The 13,411-nt window shown below is 40.8% G+C and overlaps 2 protein-coding genes across 12 annotated transcripts in view; one reads left to right on the top strand and one right to left on the bottom strand.

Annotated features, from left to right (window-relative positions):
- Window positions 1–169, bottom strand: part of SNAP23 (synaptosome associated protein 23) — a 21,931-nt gene extending 21,762 nt beyond the window's left edge. The window contains exon 1 of one of the 4 annotated variants that reach the window (XM_026061697.1): window positions 70–169. The gene's annotated coding sequence lies outside the window, so the exon portion shown is untranslated. The remainder of the gene's footprint in view (window positions 1–69) is intronic. The other 3 variants (XM_026061694.1, XM_026061702.1, XM_026061700.1) reach the window with 3 other exon arrangements.
- A 1,313-nt stretch (window positions 170–1,482) lies between these two features.
- Window positions 1,483–13,411, top strand: part of ZNF106 (zinc finger protein 106) — a 62,388-nt gene continuing 50,459 nt past the window's right edge. For 7 of the 8 annotated variants that reach the window (XR_003252815.1, XR_003252814.1, XM_026061628.1 and 4 more), the window contains exons 1-3: window positions 1,483–1,567; window positions 10,758–10,843; window positions 12,196–12,257. Coding sequence is in view for 6 of the 8 variants with exons in the window: in XM_026061628.1 (XP_025917413.1) it covers window positions 10,790–10,843; window positions 12,196–12,257 (116 nt within the window). In the remaining 2 variants the exon portion in view is untranslated. Of the gene's footprint in view, window positions 1,568–10,757; window positions 10,844–11,522; window positions 11,659–12,195; window positions 12,258–13,411 lie in introns of those variants that run through there. The other variant, XM_026061633.1, reaches the window with a different exon arrangement.

Raw genomic sequence — 13,411 nt, 5'->3', positions numbered from 1 at the left:
CGCCCGGGGCGCGGAGCGGCGAGCCGGCAGGCTGAGGCCGCCGCCACACACCTGGCCGCCGCCACACACCTTACCGCCGCCACACACCCCGTAACCGTAACCGCAACCGCCGCCGCCCTCGAGTCAAGCGGCGCGTCCCGCGCCGCCGCTTTAACGGCCCATGGCCCGCCCGGCCCCGCTGCGTAGCGCCCACTGCCCCGCGCGTCACGGGCCCCGCCCCCCGGAAGGGGAAGCCGGCACCGCCCGGCCGACGCGGCACCGCGCGCCACACTCGACATGGCGGGAAGGAGGAGCCTCCTCCCACAGCCCGCCCATAGCGGGACGGCCGGCACCTCGTGTGAGACGTCATCCCGCGCGCGGGCTGGTGCACCCAACATGGCGTCTCGGGCGGGCTCCCGCGCATACGCGAGGGTGGCGCTGCTCTCTTCCGCTGCGTGCTGGCTGCGCGTTGTTGTTACCGTGTTATTACACAGTCGGGTTTTGCTAGTTGTAGCCATGCTAAATCGTAGCATAGCGTGTCAGTAGCCCCATTTATATCAATGAGATTTTTCTGAGCGTGAGGGACCCGTCATTCTGAGGAAAGACGTTAACACCTTGTGTAACTAGAGAGGGAAAGAGGACAGAGGCCCCTGGAAAGGGGAAGCTATGGTTTAGAATTAAGGGGCTTGTACTTTATGGTTGAATCAAGTTGTCTTTCCGTATATATTTTCCTCCTTAAGTATGAATAATTTTTTCCCTACTCAGGCTGCCATTAAGATCATATCCCTGCTATAATGCTGTTAACACAGAACAACATCAGGAGTTCTCAACAGCATCAAGCCTTAGAGCAGGTTGCTTAGCTCCTCTAACGCTAATGAAGTGCCCTCTTTTGATGAAACCTCTTTGATCTCAGAACTGGGCTTTGTTTTGCTTTCTCTCTCTTAGAGGGTCCAGACCCCCCTTTGGCTTACGCTTCTTGAAAGGCCCTATTGGATTAAGGTTTACTGCATGTTACACAGCCCAGCCACAAGCACAGGCACTTGTTCTTAAGCCTTTCAAACTGTTCCTGAACCTGACTTCTCCGGCTAAGTCGCCTTGTGCTGGTCCAATCACAATTTCTGTGGCTTCTTGCTACTGATGTGTGTGTGATTTGCAATAGCAGTTTTTCAGAGCAGCAGCATACAGCACTATACATGTTTATTGCACTATATTGACTGATAATAACAAYGATTGCAATTATTATCGGTAACTAAACGTTTCAAACTGACAAGCACGTATCGCTACTACCGTAGTGAAGTAAGTGGGTACTTACAGCAACACCCTCCGCCGCAGAACTACGCTTCCCAGCAGGCAGCGCGGCGGGGCAGGCGTGCTTCCCGGCATGCAGAGCGGCCGCCTCCCTGCCGGCGGATTGGCTGGGGCGCGGGGCTGCCCCGCCCCGCCGTGCGCCGCGGGTCTCTGCGGGGTCGGCGCGGCGCGGGCGCTGGCGCGGTGGGAGCGGCGGCCCCGGGGCGGCGGCGGCGGGGCCTGCGGGGCGGCGGCCGGGTGATGGGTTGGCAGGCCGCTGCCCTGGTGAGGGCCGCGATGTGTGAGTAGGGGAGCGGCGGGGCGCGGGGGGAGCGGGGCCGGCGGGCGGCGCGGCGGGGTCGCGGCGGGCGCCGGCCGGGCCGGGCCTGGCCTGGGTTCGCTCCGCTCCGCTCTGTGGCGCGGCCGTCCCGGGTGGCGGCGGGGCCCCCTGAGCTCTGTGGTCGGGCTCGGTGCAAGCTTTTCCGGAGCAGGTTCTCCGCTGCGGGCTTGTAGCTATCGTGCCGCCTCGTCGCACCTGCCAGAAGAGTGGCCAGGGCTGAAACGCAGCTTTGGGTTCGGAGCTGCTTAGTTGCCTTCCTCACACCATGAAGCTAAAAATCACATCCTGGAGAAATCGTGTATGAATGTGGTGATAAATGTGTCTGGTAGCCTGAAAAGACTGAGACTGCTCCTATGTAGTTCCTGATAAAAGCATTCATGGCATAATGAAATATGAGCTATTTAAAAGTGTTTGTTATTGCAAGCAGAGTAGTTCACACACAAGCTTAAACTATGGTAAGAACTCTTCAGGAGTGCTTATGAGTTTCAACTTGGAAAAAGTTTATGAATGTTGAGCAGAAGTGGCATTGATGCTTAAAGTTTACACAGCAGTTCTGAAATTGTTTTGTAAGGGCTCAGTTTGTTTTGAGTGGTTTACTTTTTGACAATATAGCTTCCTTTTATATTTTTCTATTTTTATTGCTAGTGGTCTGATAACAAATGTCTACTGCAAGTAAGAAATTTTCCTCTTCTCCTTCCCTCCCACCCCCACTGAAGTGTAGCTTTCAAGAGGTTTGTAGAACAGATGAGTTCTGAGGAACGACCAGAGAGAGAAGAGGACTGAGGTGCGATGGACTTCGTTTTCAACATGAGTTCCTGGGGCTGCTTTTCTCAGACCTCCTCTGCTTCTTGTTTCTGTCCTTTCTTCGTTTGCTACTTCTTTCAGTCAAACCTCAATTACTGTATTGAGGTAGCTGATTGTTTTGCTGAACTGATAGATCCTATCCTAAAAAATATTTAAGCCTTCTAACAACTTCTTTAATAGTTTTTTGGAACTCTGCAATTATCTCCCTAGTAGTATTGCAATATTTAGGCTGAATATTGCAGATCCTTAGGGCTAACGTAATATGATTTTGTAACTTCTTTAGCTTAGAAAACATACTCCAATCCTGACCTGAAAAGAGACCATCTTTTCTATTAAAGGCAACTGCATTTTTTTAGTTCTTGCTTGGCTTCAGCTTAACTGGCAGTAAGGGTGAGAGGCAACTACATTCATGTCGCCACATATGTGCCAGTACTGACTGACTTTGTATGTAAAGTTTGTTGAATAGGTGCTGTATTTTAGTACTTTCAGTTCAGAACAAATCACTGGTTTTAGCCAAATTACGTTAGCCTGTTACCTCTGTCACTGTGACCAAAGTTAAGGTACCTTCTAGCCCATGTGTCCAAAGGGGTCACGTGTTTGAAGAGGTGGCAGCAAAATGCATCTTAATATATGCAAGGTTCTGATATCCAGTGCAAAGAATAATAACAATCACTATCATATAAATACATATTTAAATTGGGTATGAGGATGCTAGCATTTGTAGATAACTTCGTCAAAACATCCAGGTAAAACTAAGGCATTTTTTCCATTGGACTTTCATCTTGTAGAGACAAAATTCATAAGATATTTGGAATCAAGTTTAAATTGATAAAATTCTTTTTAACATCTGGTAATTGTCTTCTGTGAACTCTGCCACCAGATGGTGTCATAAGATTTGAGATGTGACATGACTCAAGCTGGTTATAGGAAAAATAAGAGGATATTATGCATTATAAATAATTTCTTTCTTTCATAAAAATGTTTTTCTTATTTCTTTTGTGATTTTTTCCTCATCTAGTTCTCCTAGGCTATTTCTCATTTTGATCTCAAGTTGATGAAGCACCTAATAATCAGCCTGGGACCATGTACCTATGTTACAGAAGCATTCAGACAGGACCCTGTATTTCTATTGCCTTGTTATTAATGATTCCCACCTCAATGTTTGGGATCCTTAACTTGCCTTTACTTGACACAAAAGCTCCATATACTTACAGGTGACCTGAATACCTTGATTTGAGAACCTCAAATCACTCTTCAGTGGTTCTTTCCACTCTGTAGTGACTGCATAAATAGGATAAGCCTAACGACTGACTAAATGCTCTCCTATATACTCTCTAGTGATCATATAGGCCCTTCTTCGGGAGTCTGAATCATCTTGCCAAGGCCGGGTACCTGCTTCCGTAGTATCATGATAGGCTGGGTGGATACAGTAGGCTGTTTTGATTTGGCTTCTAAGTCCCTGTTCCTTAGCTTCCAATCTGTAAAAGAGGCATACTGTGCATACCTGTGAAGGGTATTATGAGGATAAATACACTAGGAAGAAAAAAAAGATACAACCAAGTGTTGCAGAAATCAGTGTAAAACTAAGTGACAGGTATTTCTGTCATTCTTATGAGGGTCTGTTGATTGAAGATCTCTTACAAAACAACACAAGGTTATTGAAAGAAGCTGACGTGAATTCTGTTATAAATCACAGATATATTTAAATGAAGTAGATTATTTGTCCCAGATTGTGGATCACTATGTTGATTCTTAATAAAACTTTGCCTCAATCATTAATAGTTATATTTGAGACTGAAAAAAAATAATGATAGAAGGAGTACAAAGACAATGCTCCTCTCCAGCTGAGACTCCTCTCACCACCCCTTGAAGCACTGTGCCCCATTTTGGGAATTCATTTAAGAGTGTAGGCAACTTGGAAGGAGGAACAGGAATTTTGATAAGTTCAGAAAATGTGATGTTTGAGAAGACATCTGAGGAAACTATGTTTGCATAAGTCTGGAAAAGAATTGTGAATATATGGGAAAACAAAAGCCGTCGTAGTGTAAATTTTAGGTGCTCCTAAATCACAAAATATAGCAGTGATGCTGAACAACTTCCCATCATATTAAGACAATTTATATCCCTGAATCTTTCAGTGTTTAAAAAGCTATTGAAAGTAAGATAGCCATAAGATATTCTTTGCTTTCACTAGGGAGGAATATTTAACTTAATTTTACAGCAAGGAAAGCTTAGGTTAGCTTAGGTTGTGTTCCAGGAAAGTATTTCTAAATCTAACGGTAGCTGAGCTCTAAAAGAGGTTCTGTTAGGGACACTGGGCTGTCTTTCATTGGATGCATTTATAAACTGATTAGGTAGATGCCTGTCTGGAATGGTCTAAGCATACTTTATGCTGTCTTAGTGTCAGGGTAGTCTACCCAGCTATTCTTTTGAGTCCTTTCTGGTCCTGTATATTTGTAATGAGTTCCCCTTAGATCGATTAATGGCTCAGAAAGCATTTTCATGAAATATTAAGTAAATTTATTTTAAAATGTGAATGGCTAAAAGTTTTTTTTTTCTTGTTTGTTTTCAACTATCTTATGGAGATTTGTAGTTCACTGTGCATTTGTGTGAGTTGCTATACTGCTTATTTGAACTTAACGATACCTTCGTGCTAGTTGAAATAAGATGATATTGGGCTGAACATGTAGACTGACTTAGTGATCTTGCTTTTCTAGAACTGAAAACCAGAATCTACAGTACTGGAAAAAACAAAGTTAACATTGTGTATATACAGGGAACCTAAAAAGACAAAGTTTGATTGTGACTTAAGGTGTATACACTCTTCTGGTTTACTTGAAGTTAGAGTAGACATTAGTGAAAACTGTGTTCATGCCAGGCGTTTCCATTCATATGCTTGTTTGTTTGTATAGGTATTTCTCTACAGTCCCTTATCTCCTGTGTACTGTCTCTGTATATTGTAAAAAGCCAGCAGTATTCACAGGGTAACATAGAAACAGTTCCTGCTAGATGGCTTCTAGGCAATTTCATGGAGTGAACTTTGTTGCTTTTAACAGGAACTTAAAGAACTTTGATCTCTGAGATAACTCTCTCCTCCTTGGCTCAATGTCAAAATAGTTGAGGACTCAGCAGCCCTGTTACAACTTTTGTTATACAGTGGTGCTGTTCCAGTGCGGTGGGGTCTAGAGTGTGCTCTGTCTGCCCTCAGCGGCCCTCAGTCTGTTAGGAGGCCAAAGTTAGCTCTTGGAAAGTGGGAGGGAATTGAACCCAAAGTCTTGTGTCTTGTGCAAGCATTCTAACTACTAGGCTGTAGTATAGTTATCTCTTTTGCCATGTTCAAAAAAAGCTATGATCACAATGTAGTTTGTGCAGTGCACAACTCTCTTAATGTGTTAAGACAGAGTAATGCTGCCAGTCATGACTTAACTATAGTAAGTCCTTTAGTTTCTGGCTCTTGACCAGGTGAGGTTGCACAGGTTGGCATCTCAGTAGGAAGGTAAAGTGTCTCCCACGTATGCCCAGAAGTAAGGCAACTGGCGAAAGCTGCAGTCTAGCCAGGTGATGCATAGTGAATTCAAGTGCCTTCTGGGCAAAGAATCTGTGAGGAAAGGTAGTTTTTGAATGCTGGTGCCTCATCAAGGTGATGAAATTTAAGTGTATGCATCTGTCTTTATTCTTATGATGAATTATTTGTTTTTGTACAGCGTTCGCACAGTTGTACAGGGCTTTGATGTTTGGAGCAGCATATAATACATGGAAATGATCTTATACCCGTATAATTTCTCCCTAAGAAGAAAATCTACCTCTATTACCAAGTTTTAATAAAACATTATTTGGTTAGGCTCCTGGATTGCTTTGTAGCATTCCTTTGGTGCAATAGGAGGTTGTATAAAACTTTCAGAGGCCTATGTGGTGTCCTCTAGATTTTCCCGTGAAAAGACCAGGCTTCTCAGTAAAGTGACTTATGCTGATAATCGAACTAAATATGGTCTAGCCTAGCAGTGACTATTCAAGTGCTTTGCAGGGCCTAAATACTTTCATTCCTAATTCCTCAGAGCAAGATACTTCTCTTCAGCTCAAAGTGACCTTGCCTACACCCCATCCTCCCTTAAGCTAGCTAAAGATTTCAGGAATGCTGGTCATAGTGAATTGCTTCTTTCCTCTGTGCAGTTTTGTCCTTTCCTGTTTCTATGGCAGCTGTATTACTCTTATTTGGGATGCAGCTTGACTAGCATATTTGTGCGATCAGTTGCTGCAGGAGAGAAGTCACTAAGGCCAAAGGAACGACTGTGCTGTGAGAGGCTGAGGAAAGCATTGCTGTAGAACATTCTTCCTTGGTGAGCATCTAGGCTCCCGTTTTGTCAAGCGTACAGTATTCGGTACTATCTGTAGGGCTGTGCAGCTTTTAGGCAGGCCTTTAGGCAGGCCAGAACTGCTGATCTCTTTGAGGCCTCCTGAGGATTTCCAGGCAGCTGGAATGCTGGGCTGTCCGCCCCACTCCGTCACACTTGTGACTTTATATAGTCAGTGTTCAGCCATTGATCTCTAGCAGATTTAGCCTTGACACACATTTTTAATGTATATTATCCGGTAAGGCTGAATAACTGTGGACAAATGAATGTTGTAGCAGGAAGTAGTCTAATGCCTTATTTTCTTTGTAGACTATTTTTGTTTGTGGGAAGTGTTCTCCAAAATCTCTTTAACAGACCTGCTCTAATTAATTCAATCTGTATGGTGTTTCCAAGCCCTGAGCAGATGCAGGCTGTGGGCAAGTTACATTTACCTCACATATCTGTAGAATACATCCACTCCCTTTAAAAGCAAATAAACAAACAGACAAAAAAATCCCCTATAGATCAGTAACATTCTGTCAAGATAAATGAGATGCTAAGACAACTTTCTATTTTGGAGGCTTTACATTTTGCTGTTGAAGTACGTATCTCTTCTACATGGTGGTCATGTCTTTTTGGCAAAAACTTACCTCTGCTTGCAGTTTGATTATGCCTGTGTATTTTTACCAGTTCCTGTTCCCCTTAACATCCTGTAAGAGGTAATTCCCCGTGCCACATAGCAAGTTGGTGGTTTCAAAAGCACAAACTGTTAAACCTGCTAAAAGCTTGAAGGTTGTTCAGTATTTAAAGTGTTGGATTATCTTTTTAAGAACTCAAATATGCCTGCATTTTTGCAGAGAAAACTCTTTTTCTGAAGTTTCTTAGTACAAAAGTTTTATGGTTAAACTGACCAATGTCATTTTACCAATAGGGTAAAATGCCTTAGCTGAGTAAATGGCTTGAAAGCTGTCTAGTTCTTGTTACTGTTGCATAGTCAATGAAGGAATATTTTGTATTTATAGTGTTTTTCAAAGTACTTCAAGAAAGTACTTTCACAGTGATTTAAAAGTACTTCCTAAAAGTGAGCCTTAGGTTTCATAGCAGGATCTGGGAGAAAGCTAAGCGTAAAGGGAAGTGATTTTACTCCATGTAGATAGTAAGTCTAAAGGTGAACTGGAAATAGAGCATGGGTCTGTCTTCTCCTGGTCCCTGTAGCATCTACTGAATCTCTTTACATCTGAGTACTTGCCTCTAAGGGCTTCTCTCAGTGGAGATGAAAGTTTCACTTTTCACGGTGACATCCAATAGCATTTGAATTCCATTAGTATTTTTAGTACTCTGTCATAAGTGATGCCCAGTTGACTGGGCAGTTAGCCTTAAACTCTTCCTGTAATAGTGTATAGTTACTATATGTTTTAATTAGACAAAACAGGTGTGATGTTAGCTCTACTTGAGAAAGCTCTTTAATGTAACGTGGCAACTGATGCCAGCAAGTCACCATACTTTACTGACTTGTTTGTCCTGATTTAAGTTCCACGTTGATGTTTTACCCTTGTGTAGGATGAATTCTGTAAATAATTGAGTAATTTTAAGCAAGATCCTGAACACATGGAGGGTATTATTCTATTAATCTACAAAGTAGTGCTGGTGAAGAATATCAGGGCAGTAGAAGACCTTTTAATGCATGAGGAAGCTATCTGAAATTGCTGCAAGGATTAGCACCCTTGCTTTTCAGGGGTAACTTCATGTTAATCCCATTAAAATAGCTTTCCTATAATGACCAGGCACCCAAAACTTTGTCACTTGGATATAATCGCAAATAATTCTTTGATCTGCTGTAGCTGCACCTGTGTTTAAGAAGTATGCTGTTGAGGTGTTCCTGTTCTCAGATATCTGATAACTCACTGGAAAACTGTCTCTGAGGTTGAAACATCTTATTTTTTAATCTCTATTCATATTAGCCTAAACCTGCTTAGCTTCTCTCTCAGTTTAAGTGTATTTAAAAACAAGTCATGCTCTTTATACATGGTTTCAAACAGTTGCAAAATACTTCATTCTAAAACTTCGTAATTCTGTGTTCTGACCTCCCATGAAGGCAGGTGCTTTTGCATACACGTAACTGATATCATATGAGCTTATATAATGTGCCCTATATGACCTAGGGTAGTACAAAGTTCTGAATAATTCTGAATTTGAGGATTCTGAATAATCTTGTACCTTTGTTGGGGATGCTTTGTCAGAATAAATAGCTATTACTTATGCTTCAAGTACATCAGGTGCCCATGTGATAAAGTTAGGGAATGCATATGTGAACACTGTTTAAAGCAAGCATTTCAGTGAGATCAAGAATGGCACCCAGGAATGCTGGCTAGGTGACGTCAGGAATCCGTCCTATGACTGAATCTCCTGTTGGGTTTTAAATGAATTTGTTTTGGTATGATGATGAGAATTTCTTGTTAGGGAGGACACTGCTTTCTCTGTTATCTGAAAATTAAAGGGCTGTTACAACTCTCAGCCGCTTTCTGTTTATGCTGAACTGATGTTGGTATATACATAAGCTGTAAGCGGACATGCAGATCTGGAGGAAAGGAGTTATTTGCTAAAGAACCACGCTGCTGACTTAGGGCAGGTGTGGTTTTGCTGGCATTTTTCCTTTGTTTACAGTGGGATAAAGCCACTGAAGGTCAGAGCTCTTTTAGCTCTGTGTAGTCTGGATTTGGTAAAAATCCAGTTCCTGTTCAACTCTTTGCCCAAAACTTCTGTGCAGTACTAGATGCTGAGGGTTTAATTCCCCAGGTCTAGAAGGTTGATGGTAAATAATTAAAATTAACTTTGCAGGGTAGACTGTGGAAATGACCTATTGAAGAAGGCTCTAACAGGTTAAGTTTGATGGTATGGGCTAAACTGGCTCTAAAGTTGATTGTTGTAAAACAGCAGAGCTTGGGAGGAACTGTCCTTCTGTGTGGAGATATAAAAATGTCTAGTGGTAGTGAAAGATGCACGTCTTTCTACTTCAGGGTGAGGAACTGTCTTTGCCAACTCAATCAAAAATGGCCAGAATGCTTAATCATTCAATGTTTTAGTGCCCCTTAAGAAAAGGGTGAAGATTAATTCTGTTAGTTATGTAGATACATCCTTCTTTGTATTATAGAATTGACTGTTATTTACCTCCCCAATAAATTTAATCATGTACCTTAAGAGCTATACATTATGATAAAATACATACCGTGTTTAATATAACCTGCAGTTGTTTAATTTGCATGTATGCAACTCTTATGTAGTTCAGTGATAAAATGTTTAATATTACATTCTGGTGCAAAATTCTGAATAATCTTGTACCTCTGGGGTTGCTTTGTCAAAATGGATAGATTTTACTAATGATTCAAGTACATCAGGTACCCATGTGATAAAGTTAGAGAATGTGCATTAAAACACTGCCTAGGTAAGTATTTTGATATGTGCCTATATGCAGTTCTTATGTAGGTCAGTGAGAAAAATACTGAATTCTAAATGATTTTAGGTTCCATTTTACAGAGAATAAATGAACTTGCAAACCTTGAATACTGTCATTCTTTGCTGTCATGAATAACCTTTGTTTTCTTTGGCCCTTAAAAGTCTCTCTTCCTACCTGAGCTAGCCTGTGTACCAAATAAAGATTGTAGCTTGTCCCACTTGACTTCCTCAATTCCTTATCTCTCTGATCATCCTAGTTGAAAAGTTTTTTGCTAATCTGGTTGAATTGCTGAGAGCTTTGTAGAATAAGCATCATGTCTTGGAAGATAAGGAAAAAATATAAGAAAGGGAAACTTAATGTTTTATAGCTTTTTAGATGACTATTTAAAACATGTTATCTTTTGAAGAATGTTGACCATGTGTAAGAGAGCTATGTGTTCTCTTAAAGAAACTCAGCACAGGTGTATTCATGAATAGTAACTCTTATTTTTGCTTTCCTTACCAAAGATAGAAAAATGATGGGAAAAATCCTGATTTTTTTTAATTATTATTCTTATTTGCAGATATGGGATAAGATCTTTCCAGAGTAATAAGCATGGTTCGAGAACGAAAATGCATATTGTGTCACATTGTGTACAGCTCAAAAAAGGTAAATAATTTAATGCTTTACATATCGCGTCAGTAGATAATTATATATAAAATGTGTGTGAGAAATGCTTCCATTTAAAGAAAAATGTGGGAAGCAGGAGGTTTTATTCCTGTACCAGGAACGTATTGGTCTAGATCTATTGTAAATCAAATAGTATAGTTACACGCGCTTTAGAGTACCTTCCTTGAAATGGGCTGTGTAGTATCCTTGATTCTGAATATTAAAAATAGTGGGGGGGGAATTGATTTTTTTTTGTTGTTGTATAAAGATAATAAAGTGAAAAGCACTCGATGCATTCAGCTGTAAATTATGCTGTGTTAAGAATGCTGCGTGCTATGCACTCATTGTTTCTTTTTCTTTTTGACTTTTGTCTGTTTCCATATGAAAGGAGAATGTGAAGTGATCCAGAGCAGCTTGTGTTTTCGTTAACTTCTTGATTTTATATGTATCTTCTGTTTGTTTATTGAATGTCATTCAAACCCTGCACTGAAACAGAGTGTTTTTTTTTTTAATGGAATTTTTATGTATCGCTTAGTGACAGGGCAGGTGGATACGTTGCAAGTGCCAATGTATCAATTCACATAACTCTTGAAGGTTGAAGGTATTGCTTTCCCTTGCAGATGAAAATTCAAGGACTGGGGAGGATAGTGATTAATACCTGTTCTTTGAAGACTTCCAAATACTATGGCTCAAGCAGGATGAGAAAGTGAAATCTTCTGAACTGCTTTCTATCCCTGAATTATGAATAATCTTTCTCTTCCAGCAGCTCTTTCATTCACAATTAATTATACTACCATTGTAGTTCATGGCTCAAGGTTGGTCTAAACAACAAGCTGCCTTGTTAGATACATCTTAGCTTCCGAAATATATCCAGCAGAGTAAAATAGTATGTGATGATGAAATTACAGCTGTGTCATAATGTAAATTCAGAGAGACTGCTCACATTGCACAGGAAAATGCAGTGTTATAAATACTGTGATGCTTGCGAGTGGTATCAGTCAGCTTTTTAACAAAAATTATGACTGACAATTTGTCAAAAACCAGAATAATTCCCTTTGCTGCATACACTTCTGTTTGTCTGTCTCCTGGGATTCTGCTCACTTTGTTTTGGATTCTAATGACTCCTCTGTGTCCTTTCTCAGGAAAGGCAATATTATATGACTTCTTGACAGTGTGACCACTTGTGCTTCCGTGGTCAAAGAAACAGAAAAGACGAGCTCTACAGCTCTGCTGGAGCAGATTACACTTTCCTGCAGTGCAGGATAGTTCTCAACACTGAGCTTTTCAAATAAGATACGCCATTTTGTTTTGTTATGACCAATTCTACTTTTTTTTTCCCCCTCTTCTTGAAGGAGATGGAAGAACACATGAGAAGCATGCTTCACCACAGAGAACTTGAAAACCTGAAGGGAAGGTATGAGAACAGTCTTGCATCCTTCCTCTCTGTGTGGCTTTTATCACTCTCTTTTGTCACTGTCTGGGGGAACTCATGTCTTATTTCCCGTAACAGCTGAATTCCAAATAATTACTTTTATACTTCACACTTATTTGCATGCCTTATGATAAAGCTGGCAACGACCATGTTCTCTGAATGTGTAAGACTCAGGAGGCTTGCGGAGTGAAACAAATGATGTGGGGAAAAATAGCTCTCTTGTATTTCTTAGGTTCTTGCAAGATTTAAAAAAAAAAAAATCATTTGGGTCTAGGCATTTTCATACTTAATTTTTTGGGAGCACGAGAATTCTGGCTTTGGCATAATAACTGTGAACAGTGAGAGTATTTTCCTTTTAAAGTCCTTTTTAAAAGTTTTCAATAATGCAGAAGCAATTATTGATCTTTTAAAACTATGTAAAGACTGACGTCTTGGACACAAAGGCTGCATATGTATTTGGGTGATGGCCTTGTCCTCTGCAACACTGGTACAATTGTTTGGTTAAGGGAGAGACCTAACCAGGCTGCATGGTGGTTCCCTCCTGGTTTCCATGCCTTTGTTTACATGCTTTGGAAACCAGAGGGAGGGAGTTAAGGGGTATTCAAATATCATCCTGATTTATGGGGCCAGGGTATAACTGGAGTTCACTTAGAAGTCCTTTAATGTGTATGGCTTTTGAGGTAGCCAGAGAGTTCAGACAGTCTGCACTTAGATATCTGATATAAAGATTATTTTTAAATCATCTTGCACCACAAACTTTATTTGAAAACAGCAAATCTATTTTAAACACCTTTTAATAGAGTAAAAATTGATCTTCTTTCAACTCTTAGAGGTATGGGAGAGCAAATCCGTTTGTCAGTTCATCTGTTTTGAATCCAGTGAAAAAAAATTATAGATTACTTCTGTTTTCAGGTTAATTGTTAGTTCATGGAGCTTTCATTGTTTTGTGCAAAATGAGAGTTGCTGGTATGGCTCTAGAGCCTATTCTAGAAAGGCAGTGAAACTAAGACACTGTGATGGACACTAATGCTGTCATAGTTAAGCTGTGCCAATATGAATTCTAGTGAAACTCTTATATTGTTTTATTTTATAATGCTACAAAACTAGATAAATTTAGAAATTTATTTCTCTTAAGT

This window comes from Apteryx rowi, unplaced genomic scaffold, assembly GCF_003343035.1.
Source record: "Apteryx rowi isolate R43461 unplaced genomic scaffold, aptRow1 scaffold_183, whole genome shotgun sequence".
Lineage (NCBI taxonomy): Eukaryota > Metazoa > Chordata > Aves > Apterygiformes > Apterygidae > Apteryx > Apteryx rowi.
The sequence above is the reverse complement of the archived record's forward strand: the minus strand, read 5'-3'. Positions and strand labels throughout refer to the sequence as shown.